Raw genomic sequence first — 24,306 nt, forward strand, 5'->3', positions numbered from 1 at the left:
GTTGAAACTACATAGTCATTGTGGTCCTTTTCAACCCAGGCCATTCTATGATTCTAGGATTCTGTGAAAAGGACAATCACTTCCCTGGTTTCACTGGCCACACTATTTCTGATACAAGCCAGGATGCACTTAGCCTTCATGGCACGAAGGGAGGGATTGCTCCTTACAATCAAGTAGCCATGAATCAACATTTGTTTTCTTATTTACTTCTTGGTAACATTTCAAGGCTTTGTGATTAGTATCTTTCCTATCTGTTTACAAACTTTAAAAAAAAAAAAGTGCATATCTCTCTTACACAATTAAGACATCTGTTGAGTAAAAATATAAAATTTTACTTTGGAAGAATGTTAAAAGATACGAACAAACAGGAAGTAACTGAAGTTAATATGAAGTGAAGTATGTATAAAATAAGTCTAAGAGCATAATGGCATTTTAGTTCAATGATTAAAATAAAGTAGGTGACCTTCATCACAGAAATTATATTCTAACGTCTTCTGTTTGCTTGGAACCGAAACCACTGTCTTTCAGTCAAGAAACTGAAAAATAAGTTGATTTACTTGACAGATGAGATGCTGTCCCACTGCATATTCCTCCATGCTGCCTGGTAGCGTATTTCCTGTAGTTCTGCACACCACTCAGTGTTTTCATGTTCCAGTCCTTTTAAATACATGGAAAGAGTGTGGCAAAGCCCAAAATTCTGCAAAGCCTGCAATTAACAAAGTAAATGAACCTTGTTTTTCCTCCTTTGACAACATGAATTGCTTTTCTTTTTTTTTTTTAAAAGGATTTGTTTTACCTTTGGTAAAAAAGAAACCTTTGCTGGTAAGGCAGAACTATAAATATTTCTCAACTCACAAAAAGGTTTTAATAAGATAGCTATTAATCACATTATCAACACCTGCAAACTTGGAAAATGGTTTATTACTACTGTCACTGGCAGTCTTTGAAATAAAATTTTCATGATGTGTTTGAAATGAACCATCTGCTCACATTCCTCCATTCCATTATTCCTGGGCAGTAAGCCAAAATTCACTTTACTGTTTTTTCCTGGGGAAGAAGTTTCCTACAACTGTTTAATTCCTATCCACTTGAAGGCCATGATGATATTACAATTGTGATCACTTATCCACATTATATGCTTAGCCAGTATGAATTGGCTAACATTGTGGAAGTTTAATAGTAATGCTAAATAGTTAGAAAATAATACAAGAAAATTAAATGAAGCGTAATACAGACATACTCGTGTTACTACAGAAGTGGTGCAAACATTTTTAGGACAAAAAAAGCAACATATTTTAAGTCATCAAAACAAGACAACATCAATTCCATTTACTGATTTCATAGAAAACACAATTTTCAATAAGATGGTAGCCATCATGTAGAGGTTTAAAGAATCAGATGGAAAAAATAACCAATTACTTTTTATATTCCATCATTTCAGGAGTTACCCAAAATTTGTATAAAATAAAATATATTTTGAAATGCTTCACAAAGTTCATGATCTAAGATGGAGATTATGGGTGAGTAACAAAAGGACAATAAGCTTGAGTGTTTTCAGGACAAATACTGATTTGTCTTACATTATATAGTTTGGCTATGTATAATGACAGAGGATCCCGATCACCAAAGAGGTCTCTTTAAGTCCTAAAACAACCTTGTTTTTTAGTATGAATGACTGAGCACAGTGGATATCAATTCCTATATTCATTTCCTATTAAAAAATAAAATTACCTCAATTATCCCTGCTTGGCGAGTAGATGGAGAGAGGGTTGCCTCAAGGTCGTATGTTAGAAGAGCTTTATCCCATACTGCTTCATGCTCATATGTTCTTATCCTATTGTAAGTTAAAGTTTTAAATTTAAGTTCCTTACTGAGAAATGAAACCAATGAGGAATCAAGGAATATAAGATCATTAACAAATTATACCGTGCTAATGGCTGTAACATTCTTCCTCCACCACAACCATAGAGACTGTCAGGCTCTCCAATACTTTTATATATGTCCATGAGAAGGTCCTAAAATGTACACCATAAAACAAAGAATTACCTTTCTTGAAAGTAGTTCATGTGAACTTTATACATACCATGTACATTCATAAACACAGGTCCCTTCCATGTAACATGTTGTTACCATTGCTTAATTTTATTTTATGCAATATCTCAGTAATATCATCACTGAAAGAGAAGTTTGTAGCATAGCAAAGCTTGAAACTAGGTAAAGCTCTAGAATAATGAACTAAGGAAAGAAGTGTCCTCAACCAGGATTTTACTAAGTAAGATTTGTATGAGATTATACTTCTGCCATTACTACAACTTGCTACATCAGCTCACTGATTTTTAATTAGCATTTCTCTATGACAAAACAAAAATGCTCTATTTGGCTGCTTACCACCATAAGGTCAGTTCTTTTGGGGAACAAAGTCTGCTTTGCTTTTATTGAAAATTTGCCACCTAGTGAGTGTTTCATGTGAACAACACTGCATTTAACATGTCTGTCAAGGCCATTGAGTTCACTCTGAGAACAGGTAGAATTTTTATAGTTTTTCAACTTCAACTAGACCAGCTGTTAGCTCAGATGAGACTTACTATTAAATATGTTTATACAAAAAGGCTCAAAGATTATTAAGCACACACATGTACCTGTAAACTTATGCCAGTTTCTTTACTTTTTTCATTCAAAATAGCAATAGCTGATTTTTCACTTTCTTCTTCAAATGTCAAACTTTTAGCTGCTTTAAAAGAAGACCTACAAGAAATGTTTGAACTGGGTAAAGATAAATTTCATACAAAGAATTAAAGAAATGATAGAAGAACACGTCAGAATTAAGGCATGTATACGAAACACAAGACCACTTATGTTATCTTTCCAGGTTATTCAAAACAGCTCTTACCAGAAAATAATCAACTGAATTGAGAAGATCAACATCAAAGAATTTCACCATCAAGGGTTGTTTTTTTTTTTTTTTTGCTTGCTTGGTTGTTTTTTTTGTTTTGTTTTGTTTTTCTTTTTGGGAAGAACATAATGTCTAATTTTTATGAAATCAAATTGATAATTTGCTTTTGTGATTGCCTGAAGCAAGAACGCTCTCTTCTGTGAAAGAGTAAAAACAACCATAGAACCCCTTAAAACCATACTCTCGTTACATGTTCTCTGACTTGGAGTTATTTGCAGGCAGAACCAAGCTAGTAAATTAGTTCTATATTTGAATCTTGCTACAGCAGAAGTCATGAATAACTGTACATTATGTAAGAAAGCTCCCTCCACATGGATCAGTAGAGGATCAGTTCTACACTAGAAATTATTAATGAAGTTAAAACTACATGATTCTGGACATAGTTCTGTAGTTTCTTTCTCCTCTTGCTTCACTTTTGGACTTAGTTTAACCACTGGTACATTATTAATTACTAAAAAGAAAACCTGAAAAGTGCTCCATTTAAAAAGTAAGATTAAATAAAGTACTAGCTTTAGCCAACTTCCTCTAGAACACACAAACACTTCCTGCTTAGTAATTACAATTAAAATGATTTTGAGTGTGCCACATCTGGCAAATTTGCAAGGTTGGGATCACTTTGAAGGACTGGCAAAGATATTTTAAATGTCAGTACAAAAGCCTGAACATTTATTTTAAAGCTTCAGTGACTTTTCATGTAAAGAACAATACTGGAACACACGGAACGTGATCAATTTTACTAGACATTTCAAGAAATTGCATTTCTCAAGGCTTACCTTTCTTGCTGTTTGTCTATATTTATCTTGTCTGCGTAGATTTCTGCATAGAGCAGGGCTGTGAAGTGGGCAGCACAAGACTGTGCTGCTACAGCAACCTCAAGATAATTCAGATCTAGCCAGAAGCTGTCATCAAAAACTGTACCTGAAACAGACCTGATTTAAAAAAAAGACTTTAACACTATTGCAAGAGGCTTTCTCTCTAACATTAAACAAAATAAATCCAGCTCAGCTATAAAATCTTCCGAAGGCTAACATTACCTTAGTCTCCAAATCTTAACTTGATATCACAAGAAGTTTATCATACCAAAAGTTTTCAGAAAACTCTTTCAGTATAGTTAATGCTGTTTAAGGCTAGCCAGTTTATTCCATAACAAATACAAGGCCATTGCTATATCTGCATTCTTTTAAGAAACATGTTCTTTACCAGATTTTTCTTTCTTAATCTAGACCATCAACAGATCTTAAGACATAATTAAAGCTGAGCAACATTTTGGAAAGCCGTACGTCACCTTTTTTGCCTCCTTAAGTAATCAACAACAGCAAGCATGGTTCGTCGAGATACTTTATCCAAACTTCTAAGCACATGGGTTTCTTGCTCTAGGATATATATTTCAAAAGAGACAAAATAATGAACTTGCTTCAGAAGTGTCCTTTACATTGCTTTTATTGTCTCATAAAGATCACTTGCACAGAATCACATTAGAAGAGAACTCTATCATTTTTTCACTCCTGTCCCTGAACTAACTGGAAGTTTATAAAAATTTGTTGCCTGTCTTCAAAAACATGCAAGGATACTGATCTAGTCTTTATGGCCATGCTAGGCAGAATCTTTAAAAAGAACCTTAAATATATATACTATTATTAAGCTCATTTACAGAAATCTTAGTGTAAACTGAAGCCTCCCCTTCACCTCTCCAGCAACCTGAAGCTTGCGTGACTTGCCTGTAAATATACATTGTACAGACTCGTTTCTTTAATGAAGGAGGAAGTTGAAAGACATGGCAGAGAGCTACTGAACAAAAAAAGAACATTAACATGAAATTACTGTGTTTGTGTCAACTAAGGGCCAGGCTCAGCTAAGAGAAATAGATGATTTCAGGTCTTGAAAATCAGTTCAGTCATATTAGATCATCCCCACAGTCTAATAATGGAGATCTTTTTAGACAGATTTCTGCTCACTGCAAACAAAATCTAATTTGAAAGGACAGTCACCAGCTTGATTAGAAGGTACATTAGAGTGAGACAAAGTAATTCAAAAGTTACATCCTCAGGCCAAAAAAAAAAAGACCAATAAATCTCAGTCTATTTCAATCTATCAAAATAGTACTTTCTTTCATTTGGAACTTACTGCCTTACTCAAACTCAGCTACAGTTCTTTTGGATTACATCTTCCTTTCATTCTGCTGAAATGGAAAAGGCCTCTTTAAAATATAGGGAGACCAACAGCAACATCAGGTAGATGTTCAAGCAAGAGTTAACTTTTACCTAAGGGGAAAATCTAAGAGAAAATTGCCTTTATTCATATTTTTTTGAGGAAGGCAGAAAATTAACTGCCACCTAATGTTTTTAAGACACAGTTCAAATTTTAATCTAGCAGTTTATCACATCTGAATTCAGCAAGTAATAAACATTACTCAACTGAGAATAAGGAAAGGAGCTATGGAGAAGAAACAACTTGAGTCCTGACAATGAAAAAGCTTCAAAATCACCACTACTGATCAAATAATCGGACAAAAGTTTTTAGAATTCTGTCTGCCTACAAGTGTGCATCAGGTATTTGAAGTCAGAAGATGATAACTTTTTCAAGACTAGAATTCCTCTTTCAGATGAAAAAAAAATTAAAAAAAATTGTGACATTACCTGAGTCAGAATTTGGTGGTGTAGCAGATCTACTAGATGAGGCAAATCTGCAACAGGCAGTAAAAAACTTCCGTACGTGAACCGACAAAATATTTCGCCAAGATTCGTTTGAATCATGAAGAAGGATATCATGAATCAGGTACGGAAGCAAAGTTTGACTCAAGTCCGTTTTCACCTAGAGTATAATTATGCACAGCAGTTGTTAAGAAAAGGAACTATAAGCCCATTTTTCTCAGGTTATGACTAAACTCAAGAGCCTAATGGCCGTTCTACTTTCTTACTGAAAACTGAAATGTCTCCATTCAGACACAAGACTGAAAACTATTCAAAACAAACACAAAATGCTTAAGAAAGAATAGGAAGTGTACAAAAATGTGTAATCCTCAATAGGGTTATACTTCCCTTCAGTTAATATAATCATGTAGAGATGGCCTGATTATGATTCTCTCCTAAATACCGTATTTCAAGAATGTATTTAATGAGTATATGCAGTATCTGATCATATAATATTCAATTTACTGTTAAGCAAAAGGAGCAACATAATAGAAATTACTATTTGATATCTAGTTGACTAATCACATAATTTTGTGCATCACTGCCCACAAAGGACTGTATATCATTCAGCTGACCTCACACAGTGGCTTCATTAACTGGAGAACTTCATTTTGTACACCTCCACTGTCCAGTATTGAACGGGTTAAGTTCTTGATCCAGGTTTCATGACTTTCTCCCAGAGGAATCCACAGGTTTGTGTCATCCAAAGTTTCTGAAGAAGCCTCTGAATCATTAGCTGGCATTGCCAAAACCTAGAAGGAAAAAAATATAATCTGCAAATATAAATAAATGCATCATTTAAAAGGAAATTCTGCAATTTGCAGAGGTTAAAACATATTAAATATGGACTGTGCATGAATCCATTGATCAACTTTACTCATGCAAATGTAAAATTACACAAGAAAATCTGAAATAAAACTTAATGATAACACCAAAAAAATAAAGCGTTAATGATAACACCAACAAGGCCATATTAGATGCTACATTTACATAACTACAATAACACAACCTTTTTTCTGACCTACTTCTCACCAAGCTTTTGTGTCAAACAATGGAATCCTGAGAAAGAATGTATTAGATTACAAAGAAGGTAATCAGAAAATGTCTGTCTAGTAATGAAAGCATGCAGCTTTCTAACATCAAATTGGTAATTACCTACATAAAGTAACCCCAAATGCTAAAATAGAAATGAAAAACAGGAGGTGTACAAAAGCAACAGCATTTGCAATCAGACAGATGAAAAGACCAGGCCTTGGATTCAATAAAATCCATTTAAAAAAATATTCACATTTGCTTTCTTTTATACTTATTTCTATGCTTTCTCTACCATTATATCATACACAAGGTGTATCAAAAGAAGTACCTTCTTCTTGGACATTCTGAAAGGCTGTAGATAGATTAACATGGGATCACCTTTATTTTTATAAACTTCCCAAAATTCACTGCCAGAATTGGTGGCTAATATGTTTTTCAAACAGGAAACAGCAGCAGATCTAACATCAATACTGAAAGAATAACATAGAGAATATTATGATTAATAATTTCTTTTAGCTGTTTTACTTTCAAAGTCACCTTTGTAAGTATGCAAGTCAAAGAATTCCATAATCTAGCAACACATGTGTCTAATGAGAAAAAGTTTGTGAATAGGACATGTCATCCCTTATTTTGCTTTAAAGCAAAACCTCAGTATTTACACTACAACATTACTAACCTCTTCTGCACAGAAGAGATTCTAACTAAAGAATCTTTACTAGACAATTTCTGGCTTGACTGAGTAAGTTATGTGAGCCTTGAGGAAGCACATAATTGGGTACCAACAGGCACAATCCAAATGCATTTGCAGATGCAAACAACATACAGCTGAATGGCCCCTATTAAACTTCAAACTAAATAAGCACTAAATAAATAAATATACTCACCAATTATCTGTTAAAGCAGTATTTATTTGTGTTAACATTATGAAGACCCACTGAAGCTTTCTATCTTCAAGCAAGTCCACTGCTTTAGAATCCAGTGCATTTTCAGCATGCTGAAGAGCGATGGTGGAGAAATCCATGGGGCCTATTTCTCCCAAGCAACTTCCAACAGCCTCTGCAATGAAGGTAATGAAGGTAATTTTGTATTCTTACATAAACTAAAACTAAGTATTGCCCTAAAAAGTTGTTACAACTCAATCAGTATAAATCATTTCCAGAACTGAGATTATCATGGGATAAAAGCTGCATTTATAAATAATCACTTGATGAGCTGTATGATTAAAATCAGGTGTATAAGCGTTTAAGACAAATCAGTAACATAGTTGTGTGTCCTAACTCAATTCTCTGATATGGCTCTGATATGGCTCAAAATTTTTCTTTAAATTTTGGACGTTGTTTGAATCAGACACAGATTTATTTTTGCTTGTGTCCAAATTACTAAGGGCAAAAGGTCAGAATCACAGCCAGCAGGAGAAGCCAATTTTCATTCCCAAAGAGGATGATAAACACATGACAGAAGCCTGTAATCACAGAATTACTACCTGTATTTTACTTAAAAGTGATGCATCAATGTGCACGACTGCATACAAGGAAAAAAAAATGACCCTAAAGATGCTGACAAAATTAAAAGGGATATTAATTTCCATTAGAAAAGAACAAAAATGTATTTCTTGCTCTTTCCTTCAAACTCATCATGCTTCTTGAAAACACTTCCATCTTCTACAACACTGCTTTTAACAATCAGAGCAAATAAAGAAAAAAACTGAAGGTATAGGGTTGCATTTAACAAATCATCTAAGGAAAGATAGTGCAAGGAAGGCTGAAAGATACAGCTAGCAGACGTGCTGAAGAATGCTGTATGATACTGAAATAAATGTGAGCTGCAATTACCTGGCATTCATCACTTGTCTTTTAAACTAAAATATACATCAAGACAGAAGTTCTCACTGTGTGTGCACACAGCTGTTTTACACATCAAAACTGAGGAAACACTCCCTTTCATGGATGTAAGTCCCACTGGAAGAAGTGGGGATTTGGGTTTTAGCTTCAGTCAAAATGCTTCTGGTGCTAATTTAAATGGTGAGGATCATTTTAGTGATACACAAGAGGCTTTAAAATGGACAACTGCTCTAATTTTCACTAAAATATGCCTTCCATACTTTCAGTTAAGTTCTCTTCCATGCTTCATGCTGTTTTTCAATCTACTAATTAACCCATATACAGGCAGATGTCTCTATTGAGCATAGAAGAGACTAAGATCAAAACTGCTCCGAGTTTACATCATTCTGTACATACATTCAAGCTGTTACAAACAGTGACAGAAAATAAGATACACCATTCTAAAAGGCAGTCTTCTAACAGCTAAGGCAGAATAGCAGTGGGAAGAAATGTTGAGAACTGCTACAGTTTCAAATCTTGGCTTGCAATGACAGCCCTAGGAGATCTGTGGGACTAAGGAACTTACCCAGCACTGCTTTTTCACCTGCATGATTAACTGCCATCTTTGACAGCTGCAGTAAGCTCACCACGAGCTTCACCATTACAGAATCTTCTGGTTTTTCTATCATTTGTACAGAAAAATAAAACAACATTAAAACGTCATTTCTCTTGTCAGAAAACTTAAACTGGTCTTGTACTGAAACAAGTGTTACCAGCTGCTCCCTATTCAGCTTCCTCATACCATTCAGCACTTCAAAGACCTCTGTGTTACTACTCAATCACCTTCCAAACTTACAAAGCCTAGATCCTAGATTGTTCAGGCTCTGCTCTGATGCAAGTTGTTCCATGAAAGCTTGTCATCCTATTACTCCCTTTTCAAGCAGAATTTTGAGACTGAAACAGTAAATTATACTCAAGATGTAGAGACATAACAACATTAGAAGAGACTACCGTTCTTCCTCAAATTTTACTCTGCCTTTATCTACAGTGAATAACAACAGCTTTTTTGAAAATTTTCAGTGAATCAGCAAAACAAGCAGATGATGACTTTTTGTAGAAAAGAAAAATGAAATGATCTTATTACAAACATCTGAAATCCAAAACAAAAAAGAATTGGCACTGGACTGAGAGCTGAAACAGAACACTGGGATATGGCAAGGTTCAACAAAACTAAATCCAACCATTTTTAAATTTCTGTAAGATTTACTTTCTAACATACTATGTCTTTTCAAAATCTAGCTTCATTACATTTAAAGGAGCAGGGAGATTTATATACAACAAAACTTATTAAGCAGCCATAAAACAATATGTCTATACTGTACACTACCCCAGTCATTCACAATCATATGTGACCCCACTCCAAGAGCTGGATGGGCATTTTACCCTGTTAGTGATATAACACTTCATTTAATATTCATAATACACTCTACAAGATGTGTTTCAGATTCTGCATCAATAATCTATGCTACTCTATTTCAAACGTGAAATTATAATGAAGTTACAATGTTAAATATACAAAAACTAGGACAAATAATTCACTGTCAAATTAACATAGAGTTATATTACTACCCATCTAAAACCAGACACAAAAGAAATAAAACCCGTAATCAGATATCTGTACCCTGAAAAATCTTCAGGAGGTCCTTCATCTGGTCCTTATATTGTTCCAACTGTTTACGTAAATCATACAGTCCTTCAAGTCGTGTTAAGGGCAGTGAATCACAAACACTAACTGACAGAAAGCGATTAATTTCCTGAAAAACAACATTTTGTTCTAAGTACATTTAACACGCAAATAAAAGCTTTAAGTAAAGGAATGCTTCTCAGCAGTCCACAATATGGAGATTAATGCATGCAAGGTAAGGATGGAGACCTACAGTCTCTTACAGTTTCTGAAACAGGAAGTAAAAAAAAAAAAATAAAAAATCACATCTAATTTAGATCTGTCTCAATTATACATACAGCTCAAAAACTACTTTTCTTTCTAAAGTTTGTATTGAAAAACCACTATGTCATGAGATATAATTTAAAATGTAGTTACCTCCAAAAGAGAATATGGCCCTTTACTGTATTTTATCTTCAGTTGAGTTGTTCGCAACTCTTCAAAAGCAGGATATTCAGGAAAAGGATCTAAGCGTTTGATTGCTTGGTAGAGATATTCATTATCCTTATTGTCTATTACCAGGTACTTCAACAAGCCTAAGATCTGAACATAAAAAAGAAAAGAAAAGGAAAAAAAGATAAACAATTTTAAGCCATATTTCTTACCTAGGTTATAAAGTCTGCATTTCCCTCAGATCCAATAAACTGCAAACTGTACAAAAAACTGCTAAGATAATTTATTTACATTATTAAAAACTGTAACATTTTTAGAGGCATGGGGAAATCACACATACTCTGAAAAGAAATTTTGCTATTGCCTGTTGCCTAACTGACATCAAAGAATTTATTACCAGAGCCTGCACTTTTATCCTGCCTTTTGATGATGCTGATTTCAAGTATTGGTCAGCACAATCATCACAATATTGGCTATGATTCAGCAACACACTGCATCCAAGCAGTCATTCTGATCTTACTGTGTCACAGAATCAGTAACATGAAATCCTGAAAAAAGCCTAAAAATAATGATTTACTGCCCAAACCACTGAATTCTGGCAGAATGTTTCATAATAAATCTGTAACTTAAATAAATACTTGTATGATGGACAACATAATCCTTCGCAAAAATGCTATTTTGTGCTTTGCTCACTCACTAACTACTCACTACCTACCTAAATGATAACGGACAAGGGATAAATACAAACAACAGCAACTCAAATCTACCTGTGGCTGAATCTTAGGCTGGTCCACAGCAAGAGGTATGAGTGTTCCTACAATAACGTGAAGGTGGCTCTCCAGAGCATCATTGCAACATGTCACTGCTGTGTGGCAAACACGCTGAAGAAGATCACAACAGAGTGACAAGCTGCGCATGGATATATCTCTAAAGACAGGGGGTCTGCCACAGGAAACAAAAAGTGAAATTAAAGAAACACAAATTGTCATTGCCTCAAGTATTAACCCATTATGAAATAGGGACACAGAGAGGAAAAGGAGCAATACAACTAATCTTCATGGGAACAACTGATTCTAAACTTAACAATTCAATCAGCTCTAACGATTGAGCGCAGGAGACACGTGGGAACTGAAACTCACAGAAGTCAACAGACTCACTTTCGTAAATGGAATAAAGTGCAAGCAGAAGAATACATAATCAGAAGGAAAAAAAATAATAATCAAAAAGGCTTTCAATTATTTGCCAGAAGTTTTAATCTTAAATTCCAAAATTGTCAAAGAAAAATCAGTGTAAGTTCAGGAAATTTCAATTCTTTCTGTAAATGAATTAACATCTAAGAGCAATACAGATATGAGAGGTTACAAGAACAACAAAGCACAGATACAACAAACATAGTGTGATTATCACACTTACCTGCTGCTGATGTGGTGAATCAGGGTATAAATCACGTCTCGGAGGACAAAAGCCCATGCTCCTCCTAAACCATCTTTTATTTCTTTGAGTAACAGACTAACAAAGAAGTGATAAATTATGAGAACTCTGTGCTTCTTGTAAATATTGTTTGTATCTGATGCATGCTTACAAAGGGCTAGCAGAATTTTCTGGAAAGAATCCTAGAAATAAACAGAACTATAAGTAAAAAGATTATTCATAATGCTAATAGAAATATACCTTAGAGGAAGAAAAAACCTAAGTGATAAAGAGATATATATATACATATACACATATATATAAACTAATTCCACTGCTTGGCAGTACTAATTTCTATGCTCGTACATTTTAGACAAACACACTTCAGAAAGTTGTTTTCTTTATCTTATTTTTAGATTGGCAAAGTAAGTTGAGCTTTTGCAACGCATGCAGTAAAACAGTATAATCTCTGAGAAGACACATTTCTGAGGAACTATGTTAGAAGATAGGAAGATTTTTAAGATTTATTGCAAGGGATGTGTAATTTTATATACCTTCCTATCTACTATTAACAATAAAAAAAAATCAAATGTCTAAAAATATGACTATTTCATTACCATTAAGGGAAGCTAATTTTAATATTTCAATTGTAGACATTAATTGGATACAACTGTGCAAAAATAATTATTTTAGAATGCACTTCAGATGTATGCCAAAGAAATAATTTGCATCTAAATAGTGTCTGGTATGCATGCATTTCCCCAGCCTTCAAAATAACTCCAGTTATTCATTACTGTATATGTACTACACAATACAATTATATTTCAACCCTAGAATTTCAGTAAGGTTATCATGTCCCTGCACTGAACACTGCTTCCTTTTCAGAAGGAGCACAGAGAAGTTCCTAAGATTGGATTTTTCCTCAAATATACATAGTGAAAAAGTGTAGTTAAACTAGAAAGTATCCAAAAGAAGAATTTTGTAATGTTAAGGAAAAATCAGACATCATGACATACTTACAGGGCTTTTAGAAAGAACTGCAATGAGACTTTTTAGTTTACTTTTATGACAGTTGCTAATATGATCCAAGGTTGCCTTAATCACATAAGAAGGAAAATGAGGAGGATTAGGAACAGGATCCAATTCCCTGAGTGAGCAAACAAGAGATGTTTTTTTTTTTTTCCAATAATCAAATCCCATGTGTTAAATGAAATGAAATAAATCTCATGGAATAGATGGGTAACTCCTAGAAGCTCTTCTCTGCTTTCAGTAAGTCAGAAGCTCCAAAAACACTTCTTATTTTGAACTGTCTGCTGCACCTGTATGGCAGCTTTCTAGATCTCTCTTTTTTTTTTTTTGCAATGCTCCCTTATTATTTTTTGAAAGATCATACTGCTAAGAAACCAATCATTAGTCTTATATATGGTACTTTGTAGGAAAATTTAATTGCAAGTCATGGGGTGAAGGTTCTGCATTTCTAGTTCTGGGAACAATGTGCCTGAAAAAGAAGGAACTGGGAATCTTTTAAGAGTAAAAAAACCCCACTCCAAACTGGGGGAGCGGGGGGAAAAAGAAAAAAAAAAAAAAACCACCACAAAAACCAAGCAATAAAAGGCTCATAAAAATGAAGACATTTTTGACATTTGATTATTGCTATTAGCTAGAAATTAATTTATTTGGCATAGCTTAAGCAATTTCTTTACCAAAAGCAAGAGCAGCCACTGAGGGAGCTCCTAAGAAAAGGTCAGCTTTCATTTTTCACTGACTACTAAATATTTAGACCTCTACAGGAAGGACATTAAAAGCTGAGAGATTTTACAGAGAGTAAAATTCTACATGGTCCAAGATAGAACTGATCTAAACAGGCACTGCCATAGTCCAGACTTCATCAACATACAATGAAATTCTCTTGCCTGCTTATTCATTCTTTCAATTAACTGAAATATTATACAGAAATTCTCCTTACTGCTCTTGGGAAATAACTATTGGGAAATTACGCACGCAATATATCATTACAACTGAAAATAAAGTCCTTTAATTCTCAACTTTAAAGTTATCATAGAATTAAAGAAACATAGAATTACCAAGGCTGGAAAAGACCTCCAAGATTATCCAGTCCAATCGTCCCTGTCACCTGTTTTTACCTCACTAATTCAGGTCCATCAGTACAACAACTAAATGTTTCTTGAACACAAAATACTTGAAGAGCATATTTTAATGCACCATGTTGTATGAATATACGGCATTTTGAAAATCTATAAGTACATACCTAACATATTTACTGAGATGAGATCCTTCTTCTGCCTTAGCGTTAGGTGGTTCATGTAAAGTCATCAGAAGTTCAACCACAATCTCTGATAAATTATTATGAGATAAACTGTCGATTTGCTAGAGAGGAAAAGCAGTGTTTTAGCAAGAAAAAAGCAGTTAAAGTAATTTAACATTTCTTTACCACCAGAGGAAATATTTTCCTGTGTGGATTCCCTATTTGTTAAAATATCCAAGACATACAATTTATTCAAAAACAACTGCTGGTCAGGTCTCATTTATGACAGTCAAAGGTAGAACAGTTAGCTTTCACTCTGGATTTTACAGAATCACAGAACTGCAGGCATTGGAAGAGACTTCAAGAGATCATAGAATCATAGAATGGCCTGGATTGAAAAGGACCACAATGTTGATCTAGTTTCAACCCCCTGCTATGCGCAGGGTTGCCAATCACCGGACCAGGCTGCCCAGACCCCCTGCTAAAGCAGCTTCCCTTCAATAGGGTTGCATAGGTAGACATCCAGACAGGTCTTGAATATCTCCATAGAAGGAGACTGCACAACCTCTCAAGGCAACCTTTCTTTGGAAAAAAATAATAATAATTTTTTACTACAGGTTCTGAATACAGAGCCTGCCTCTGGGGAAGAAGAAGGATCTTCTTCTGAAGCATGAAAACATTTTAAGAGGAAAATATGATGTAGGTAAAGAGATGCATAACAGATGAATTCAAGGTGGTTTAGTTTTTCAATTTTAAATAAATAAATACATATATACATACATACATACATACACTTCAAGCCCACTGAAAGATTCTACTGAATATATACTTGAAAAATTTGGGATACAAATTCAGCTTGTTTGCTTTTATCACAGCAATAATCTTTTACCTTTAAGCTTGAACTGTCTACATTTTTACAGAATGTATACAAACTTATTTCAGGTCTGTTCAAATTTACACATTTAAAACGGATACCTGTTTCCCTAAGCAGTTTTCATCCTTGAGCACATCGTAGACTTTAGAAGCTGTCTCTCTTTGCTCTGCTACTTCCCTCTGACCGTGGCTTTCATAGGCAAAATGTGGGAGGATGTTCACAAGTATCTTGGGAAAACAGTCTGCCAGAACTTGCCTCCAGTCTTTTCCAATCTTGCTAGCAAGTGATTTCACGTCTTCAAACTGACTTCTAATCACCAGGTGTGGAACCAAAACTTTATAACAAGACCTACATGCAGCAAATACATTTTCAAAATCGCCTTGAAATTACACTTTTGAAAAAATCTCAAGCACAATATAGCAACTATCATTCCTCTACTGTATCACCCTCTATAATTAGACTTGTAATAAATGTCGTCCTACTGCTATACAAAAAATCTTCGCAGCATAACTACAGTATGCAATATACTCACAATACAAGCTGTCAGTACCTTCTCCAACAATAAATGTAACTACATTTAGAAATACAAAATCCTCTGTCATAATATAGATAAACTGCTTCTGTATAGAAAAAGTACCTGTAAAATTCCTCAAGATCGGTGTAGTTCAGAAGAACATAAGGAAAGGCAGACAAGCTATATCCACTGTCCTTTATTTTCAGCCACTCCACCACCAAATAGTCTAAGTGTGATGTCATGAAGTCTTCTATATTCTTATAGCCAAAGATGTCAGATACTTTCTTCAAAACCTGTGCATTAAATAAGATTATAAAGTAGAATGCAGGGTACACGATATTATGGCATTCTGAAAGCATTACACCTCCATGTCCTTCCCCTGCTTCTGAATGCATATTTGTGCAACTCAGCTCCTATTTAGCACAGGCTATTTTTACTTTTTTTTTTTTTTTTTTAATTGCTGTATCTCTGAAGGAGGCAATAAGGAACTGCAACTACACTGTGAGAAGTAGTATGCAAAAAAAGGACAAAGCAGTATACATTACGTTGGATAAAGTCTGCACATAGAAGTGGTAATGAATAGGAAAGATGGGATAAAAAGGAGAGAACAGATACACAGAAAAACAACCAGAGTGATAAACTACAGTAGAAATACTGACAATTTCAGTACACCTTTATGACAGCAACACAAGAATTCACCAAAACACAAACCTTCTTCTAATACGCTGCATTTTCTTTACGTATTTTCCATTTTGGAAAACTCACTTTACTTTCAATGATAGAAAGATTTGCTAAAATCTTTAATGTACAAAAATCTACTTGTATTTCAGATCTGTGCTTCTAAGGTAGGTCACTATACAGATAATTAGGTATAATTACAAATTTCTTCAGATTTATCATGTTAGTCATAGACTGCATTAGAAAATTTAACAACTTCCAACACTAACAAAAGTATTTTATACCATTACAATACTGCTTTGCTTAATTTACAACCTAAATACAAAATGAAATTTTTTACTTGCCTTTTTCACAAGGTGAGGTTCTAATCCATTCTCTTTCACAGACTGGCAAATAGCAAACAAAGCTTGCTTTTCACATACAGGACTGCAGCACAGAACCATGGTTATAAGCATCAACAAAACTGCTTTCCTATTACATTGTTTGTCCAAAACATCTTCAGGATTTGCATCATCACTGAACTTCAAATAAGAAATAATGACAAAATTACAAAAATGCTGTTAAAGAAATCTCCAAATTAATAAATGAGGATAAATAATTAAAATGAAGGGCACTGACATAAATGCTTCTGAAAATCTTGCCTTGGTACCTTAAGAATTACTTTCCCCAGCTGCCTGCTGCACGCCTCAACCAGTAGTTCCTGTCTCCAGCATCTCAGCACACATGCTTGTACCTCATATACTCCAGTTCATATTTAAACATCAGCAATTCAAAATAAGGCAACATACTTTACAGAGAAAAGACTGAAGCATTAAATCTCTTTTTGCTTATCTGCAAAATTCACTGCCTCCAAAACAGACACTGCAGCAGGAGTTTCCTTGCTTTTTTTTTTTTTAATAATTTCCCTAAAAATAACATGTATATTACCATGTAAGAAAAAACACAAACAACCAATGCATGCCAGAACTGTTTTGTTATTCAAACGCAGTTCTTCACTCCTACTGCACAGTGTTGACAAGTGACACGCACTGAATAAAAGCAACATGAAACAGCAAGCAAAGGACAGGAGATAATGAGAGATGACAGCAAGATGAGGTGACAGAGCAGGATGTTAAGGCAACAGAGAAATCAGATAAAACGATGACAGGCTGGAGCAACAGAGAGCTGGTGGTGAGAGTACAAAGAGGTTGAATGAGATGACAGAGGGATAAAGCCTCTGCAGCAGTCCAAGATATAAGACAGCAAGTCAAGCCAACAGAGAGAGAAAGCACAATCAAGGGATAACATGCAGAAAGACGACAGAGCAACAAACAAAAACAATATGGAAAATGTAATGGTTTGGCATGACAGCAAGGATGAGAGAAAAGTAAAAGACACTAATAATAAAAATAATAGTTAATGGAATTCCACAGTGACGTACACCACTGTATTTCCAGTTTCTACAATAGAATTTTCTTCTGAATATTTTATTTTTTTAAGCAAATTTTCGTTTTGTGGAAATCACTGCTCTAGTACCACTGCAAACATGATCTTACTGAATCTACAGGTTTTTTTTTATACTACTTAACTAGACAGTTTGAATTTACTTTGCCTCCTATTCACTATTTGTGTTGTCTAGAATATTATGGCTCCCTTTCTCTTTAATTCTTACGTGTTACAGTAGTGAAAACTGCAACAACAAATAGTATAGTATAGAGTCTGGAACATACACTGAATGAGTCTAGAAACTTCTCATGTGGGCTAAATAGAAAGTGCCTGTATGTATAAATGACTTCTTGTCTACCACCATTTCACCACCTCAGATTACCAAACATCTGGAAGAATTAATATTCTCAGAAAACTAAACACATCTATTTCAGAAATTAGCTTATTCATAACCTGAAAATTTGCCAAAACTAATGACTAGGTCTCATTACCAGATTTCCCATTCCTTCCTGAACCCTGAGATATACATTCTCAAAAGCCTTTTGCTGGAGCTCCAAGGGAAGAGGTTTTGACAATCCAGAAGAATCTCTCTGTTTCACATCTTGAAACAAACTTTTAAAAGAAAAAAAAAAAAGAAAAAAAAGAAGATTTATTAGCGTAACATTTCATTTAGTTTATTTACAGCATATAATGCATAATTAGATTTTGCTTTTCTGAATGCTCTTATATTTTTCTTAACTTTCTTATACAGCAGTCCTTCCATTCTATCCCTCAAATATTATCAGTAAGAACATCTGCTGGGCCTAAATGGTGGTGAAAAGCTTGAAAACCAAGTTTCCTAGTGTCAGTCAATGAAGAAATCCAAACTTCAATTGCCTGCCACAATGGAACACCCCACATCATGATGTGGAATGGAAATACATTTACGAAACAGATATAGATGTATAAAAAGATTCTCAAATAATTCTTAAATTCTCACTTCCATTTGCAACAAAAATTGCAACACAACAGTGGATTGGACCAAAAGGAATTCTAACCACTTTTAAACAAACAAGAGCAGATACCTAAGGAAGACTACAACATACTTGCCTTAAACATATAATTCCACTGAATATATGGTAATATTTGACCACAGGGGGCCTATGCAGATCATGAGTTAGAGACTGTATTTAGTATCCCTCAATTATGTCCTGTTTACAGAGGTTCAAAAATTAATGAAACTTCTGGCATCCAGACATATTTGGGATAGCTGAATGTTGCATGAAGATGTAAACCATATATTGTTAGAATTTTGAATGTGTTAGCTCTACTTGATGTCCTCTACTCTTTAAACCGGAAAAGACTGCCAAGTTTAATTTTGTTCCACTTTTGTAGTTTTGTAATGCCTCCTGCAATGCAACTCTTCTGGGTTTGTACAGTGAACAGATGAATGTAAGGTATTTCTTACTTCTGAACATTCCTTCTATACTACTTCCATTATTTTTGAGATATGGAGAAAAAGCTGTACATGGTATTCAAAATACAAGACCCTCTGAAGTAATTTTTATGCTAAAGAATTTAATCTATTTATAAACTATTTCACATTTGAGTTTTGTAAATTTTTCTCTGGATCTATTTTGCAATTATATACACATTTTTACGTATATGCACAAATATACACACACACACACACACACAGGCAACGGAGACCAACATTTGAACACCTTCACAAAGTAACTTGGTAGGCTTCTATTTCCCTCAAGATCAAAGCCCCAAGACTACTGAAAACAGTAGCTATACAGTAGCAGAAGTAAGACCCAGTTAAGTGAAATTCACCGTTACAAAGAACAAGAAAAAAAAATCTACATCATCACCTGGTAATTGACTTTGCAGCAAGAATAGAAACTTGATGGTGACTGTCTGCGAGAAAATGTGGGAAAACCTCACTCACAGGAAGATCTTCATTTTTTACATTAAGGATAGCCCACTTCGAATAAGGATCGGCCTGAAGAAAATACACCGAATATTTAAAATATATTGAAGTCTTACAATGAAATGTACACTGATACATGCAAAAAAATAATCTCTAGATACTGCTTTCAAGTAGATCTTAATTATGTACTTCACACATTAATATATTTCAGTAAAGCTGGGATTACCTCAAGCAGGGCTTTCATGCAGTTTAAAAGTGCCACTCTTACTGGTGCTGTGCATCTCTTTCCTTGAGCTAACTTCCTAAAATGGGAAACATTTGAATAACTGAAAAAGCTGCCAATAATTTTTAGTAAAAGTCTAACAAGTTTCTTTCTCCTGCCAGTAGTTCACTACTTTGTGCTTAATAGTTATTTTGCCAGAATTTTATGATTTTATTGGTAATCTACAATTACAAATGATACTCATTTACAGTTGTTTAAGGTATCACTTCTTTTAGCTATTTATCCAATTTAGATATGGCATTTAGGGACATGGTTCAGTGGGCATGACTCTGATGGGTTTATGGTTGTACTAGATGATCTTAGAGGTCTTTTCCAACCTTAATGATTCTATGAATTCAGAGCACATTCATGTTAAATACAACTGTCCTAAGGACTACAAGACTTTTAGATACAAATGATGCAGAAATTATGAAAATTTAGACTCTGGATAAACAAAATGCATGTGGATTCATAGGATACCAACAGCAAAGATACACAACAGCACTACAAACATGTTACGCCCAACAGACTTCTACATTAAATAGATAAAACATACCAAAAGGCTCCAACAACTGTCAAAAATCGCCCTTGTGCAATCCTTGTTTCTTCACTATGTGCACTGGACTGGGCCAAACTTACTGCTATTGGTAGCAAATTACTTAGAATTTCTTTGCAAACATCTTGGTCTCGGCGGTACAAAGAACATACATCACTGTGAAAGTAAGAAAACAAAAAACTTGAACCACTCAACAGCCCCCAAATCCATTAGCTGTTGAACTACAATGACTCTAATGCATGCTAAACAGTTTCTCTCTTACGAAAGAGGTATAAGAAGCTTAAGAACTTCATCCACAGGCAGCAGGTTTTCTTCAACAGGGAGCTCCTTCAAGAGCAACAAGTACTGGGGAACAAAAAAAAGGAAAAGAATTAGATAAAAAACAATTTTCTAGCTTATAACAAATTCTAACTGCTCTTTCCCCCATACCAGCAAACATCAAAACATTAGAAGACAACATTTTAAGGTCTTCTCAGGCAACTGAAGACAAGAGAAAGGCCTTCAAGAATATACAACTTAAAAAGCAGTACAAGAGCAGAAGTTCTGTAAAAAATATTACACTCACCATGTGCAGATGCAATGGCTTAGCACTATCAAAGATGCTGCCATCGATGAGCATTAACAGCTTCCTTTGTATATCAGAGGCTCGAAAGCTCACTGTCTGAATTTGGACAGTAGTTGCACAAATACATAAGAATCTCAGAATTTCAAGGTGAAGTAAATCCTGCTTTGTCAACTGTTCTTCAGCTAATGGGCTCACAGCACCTGAAAAGGAGACATGCATGTAAGAACCTCCTCTACAAGGTTAATAAAATAACTTAATAAAATTGTTTGCCATTATTTAGGACATATTTTAGACCACAGACTCGAAACTTCCCTAACACTGAAATTATAACAACTGCCACTATATTAACATCTGCATTTGAATTTATATTATAACCTAAAAGAAATGGCTAAAAATATCATTTTTTCTGTAGAAAATGCAGAGTTCTAACTTTCTGCAAACCCAAGCTCTTTAGCACTATTTAAACTGAATTTCTGGAGAAGATATTTCTAAAGCCACAATGGGAAAGAGAGACCAGCTCTTTGGCAGTAATGTAACATCACAATTTCCTTCTTCTTCAACAATAAAACAGAAAACATAGTTCTGATTAGAAACTAAGATATGTATAATTTTAATAAGAAATTAAAACAGAAGAGAACATCAGTAGGTCTTAAAAGCAATAAACACCTGCCCAGGGGACACATAAACTCATCCTCTTCCTCCTACAGGTCCAGAAGTGCAAGAAAGCTGATCCTGCCAAGAATTACTGATCAGGAAAAGGAGAGAAGTGAAATAGGACTACTTTTGAAGAAAATGAAGCTCAATCTAATGACAGAGAGAGCTAGTACTTTCTCTTTTCTTCTTTTCCAAAACAACTGTCTGACGCTGGACAAATTAACTAGTTTCCTATATCTTACTGCTAATCAAAACATAAAATAAACTTTCCCTTTCCTGATAACCTAAAATACCTTCTTAATATATTTATAACACTAAAGAAGTAAAAAATAATTACTGTTTAGAAAGTCCCTGGTTCAACTACTACCTGACTCAAAGTAGGACAATTTGACAATTACTGTCACTGAAGGAAAGAACAACTTGCCAAAACAAGGGTAGGGGTGAGGAGTTTCCTACATTTTTTGCCAACTTTTTTGGACACAGAGAAAACTTACCTGTTACATTTTGCATCTCACCAGACTCATTTGTATCACTGACATCAGTCACTGAGTGATCATCAAATAGATCATCAGATACCTGGTTATCTGCTTCCATTATACTCTCCTCAGGGTCATTCCCCACTAGGTCTACTTCTCCTAATTCACTTGGTTTTCCAGTAAAAGTCATCTGACAAAAATATCACGTTATTTTAAAGTTGGCCTTTAATGACACGACACAGGCATAAAGTAATGAAAGACAGTACAATTTCCCAGTTAATTCAAACAGATGAAGAAAAAAAGGGATACAGTGAAGTGACGAATTTCATGCCCTGCGGTAAATCTGTCTCATAGCATATGAGATGTTTGATTTGAACTATTCTCTATAGGACACAAGCTTTCTGACACAGAAGCTCATCTTTGTGCTTTAGATGGTGCCAGTGACAGTATTTGAAAAAGAATCCTACAGAATTTGCACAAACTTCTCACCATACTTCATAACTACACAGAAAGGAGGGCAGAGGACCTTTCTGAAAACACAGTAATTACTACTTCCTCTACTAGATGAAAGTTAAAAGAAGATTCTCAGCTCCCCCTGAAGCATTTTCCCTACTTCAACCTGACTACAGTACTATTCACCAAAAACAGAAATTTCAAGAGGTGTACTAAATGCAGTGATGCACCACTCTACCACTTTTGTCAGTGAGAGAGTGAAAATTAAAAGACATAATATAAATATCTTCAATAAAAAACATCCTTATAGTGTTTTAAGGCACATAAATGCATGAAACTATAAAATAAAAAGAAGCTTTTAAAATTTGAACTTGTATTAAAGTTAAATGCTATGTGTTACAGTAATTTGTGTTCAAAATACACAAATGCTAAATAAAAACGTTTCCAGTTAGAAATCTCCACAAAACTCAATGCTTTTTAGTTTGTTTTTCCAATAATTAATATCTCATTTTCTTTGGCTCCTAATTACTACACCGCAACAGATATTCCTCTCATAGATAAGAACGCATTTAAAAACACGGAGAATGTACTTACCAGATTTTTGCAAATATCTAGAAGATCATTAATAAATTTTGATGTTAACAAACGCAGGAATAAATTAGACACCATCTTATTAGCACTGTTCTGTAAGAAAATAAGATATAAGTAGGTTAATTCTGTTTTTTCAAGTACCATACTTGTGATAGCCAACTTTTTGATCTCATTAATGAAGAAAGAAGCACACATTACTTTATGAGCTTTACCTTGGTACAATTGCATAAACACTTTGTACACTGCATTATCAAAGTTCTCAGTGAGCTGATCTGGGCGTCTTCATTTAGTTTTTTGCTTGAGTTAGAAATGCTTTCTCCAACGTAATGAATGAGGGACTAGTAAAAATACAGCAGTTAAAATACATCAGTTAAATTCCTTTATATGTTGGCAGATACACAGCACACACATAAGGATGCAAAGGACGTGATTCATGACTCTTGTGCATCATTCTTACAGCTTTGATACTTAGAGCCTGCATTAGTTGAGTATGGGAACATTTTTTTTGCTCTTTTCACTTTAACTATGTTTCACCCATCCTGCTACAGAAACGACAAAAATATGGCACAAACCAGTCTGAAACATTCAGCACAAAAGAAAAATATCTCTTCATAACATAAAGTTTTAGATTTTCATATTTGAGAAACCACCAGATAATAACAAAAACAATAATAGCTGTCCTCATATTGATATAAACCATCAAGTGCTCTTAAAAATACCCCTTCATAAAAGACCTATAAATGAAATGATTTTTTATCCTAAATGATCCTTTGTCTGCATGACCACAATTATTTTAAAATTATTTTTAAAGGGGATTATACAGAAAGGTATCAATACTTAGAATTCTTTTTACTCTAAAACCGATATATTGATATATTAACAGAAGTTCATTGACTGCTCATTTTAAGCAGCAATAACATATTTAAACCTTTCTCAATTTTTTTTTTATTTTTTAAACAGAATTGAGGGGAAATATCAAGTATGTTGACATGAACAGAACTTTTAAAATGATTTAATACTTAATGTTTTTTTCACTTTAAGTTGCTCCCAGAGTTG

General features: G+C 34.3%; 1 protein-coding gene across 3 annotated transcripts in view; it reads right to left on the minus strand.

The window, feature by feature from the left end:
• The window catches only part of ATM (ATM serine/threonine kinase), a 62,298-nt gene that overhangs the window by 22,453 nt on the left and 15,539 nt on the right, over window positions 1-24,306 (minus strand). For all 3 annotated transcript variants that reach the window (XM_085216250.1, XM_085216248.1, XM_085216249.1), the window contains exons 15-43: window positions 23,463-23,588; window positions 23,254-23,343; window positions 22,225-22,396; window positions 21,077-21,276; window positions 20,774-20,856; window positions 20,512-20,667; window positions 19,920-19,995; window positions 19,635-19,765; window positions 18,273-18,393; window positions 16,701-16,877; window positions 15,802-15,971; window positions 15,266-15,512; window positions 14,294-14,412; window positions 13,045-13,171; window positions 12,028-12,227; window positions 11,382-11,556; window positions 10,600-10,764; window positions 10,180-10,312; window positions 9,085-9,180; window positions 7,563-7,734; window positions 7,007-7,148; window positions 6,219-6,395; window positions 5,590-5,764; window positions 4,239-4,326; window positions 3,727-3,882; window positions 2,640-2,745; window positions 1,927-2,015; window positions 1,732-1,834; window positions 558-706 (exon numbers count right to left, since the gene is read on the minus strand). In XM_085216250.1, coding sequence (XP_085072376.1) covers window positions 558-706; window positions 1,732-1,834; window positions 1,927-2,015; window positions 2,640-2,745; window positions 3,727-3,882; window positions 4,239-4,326; window positions 5,590-5,764; window positions 6,219-6,395; window positions 7,007-7,148; window positions 7,563-7,734; window positions 9,085-9,180; window positions 10,180-10,312; window positions 10,600-10,764; window positions 11,382-11,556; window positions 12,028-12,227; window positions 13,045-13,171; window positions 14,294-14,412; window positions 15,266-15,512; window positions 15,802-15,971; window positions 16,701-16,877; window positions 18,273-18,393; window positions 19,635-19,765; window positions 19,920-19,995; window positions 20,512-20,667; window positions 20,774-20,856; window positions 21,077-21,276; window positions 22,225-22,396; window positions 23,254-23,343; window positions 23,463-23,588 — 4,121 coding nt within the window. The remainder of the gene's footprint in view (window positions 1-557; window positions 707-1,731; window positions 1,835-1,926; window positions 2,016-2,639; window positions 2,746-3,726; window positions 3,883-4,238; window positions 4,327-5,589; window positions 5,765-6,218; window positions 6,396-7,006; window positions 7,149-7,562; window positions 7,735-9,084; window positions 9,181-10,179; window positions 10,313-10,599; window positions 10,765-11,381; window positions 11,557-12,027; window positions 12,228-13,044; window positions 13,172-14,293; window positions 14,413-15,265; window positions 15,513-15,801; window positions 15,972-16,700; window positions 16,878-18,272; window positions 18,394-19,634; window positions 19,766-19,919; window positions 19,996-20,511; window positions 20,668-20,773; window positions 20,857-21,076; window positions 21,277-22,224; window positions 22,397-23,253; window positions 23,344-23,462; window positions 23,589-24,306) is intronic.

This window comes from Meleagris gallopavo, chromosome 1 (genome assembly GCF_905368555.1).
Source record: "Meleagris gallopavo chromosome 1, MGAL_WU_HG_1.1, whole genome shotgun sequence".
In the NCBI taxonomy this organism is placed as follows: Eukaryota; Metazoa; Chordata; class Aves; order Galliformes; family Phasianidae; genus Meleagris; species Meleagris gallopavo.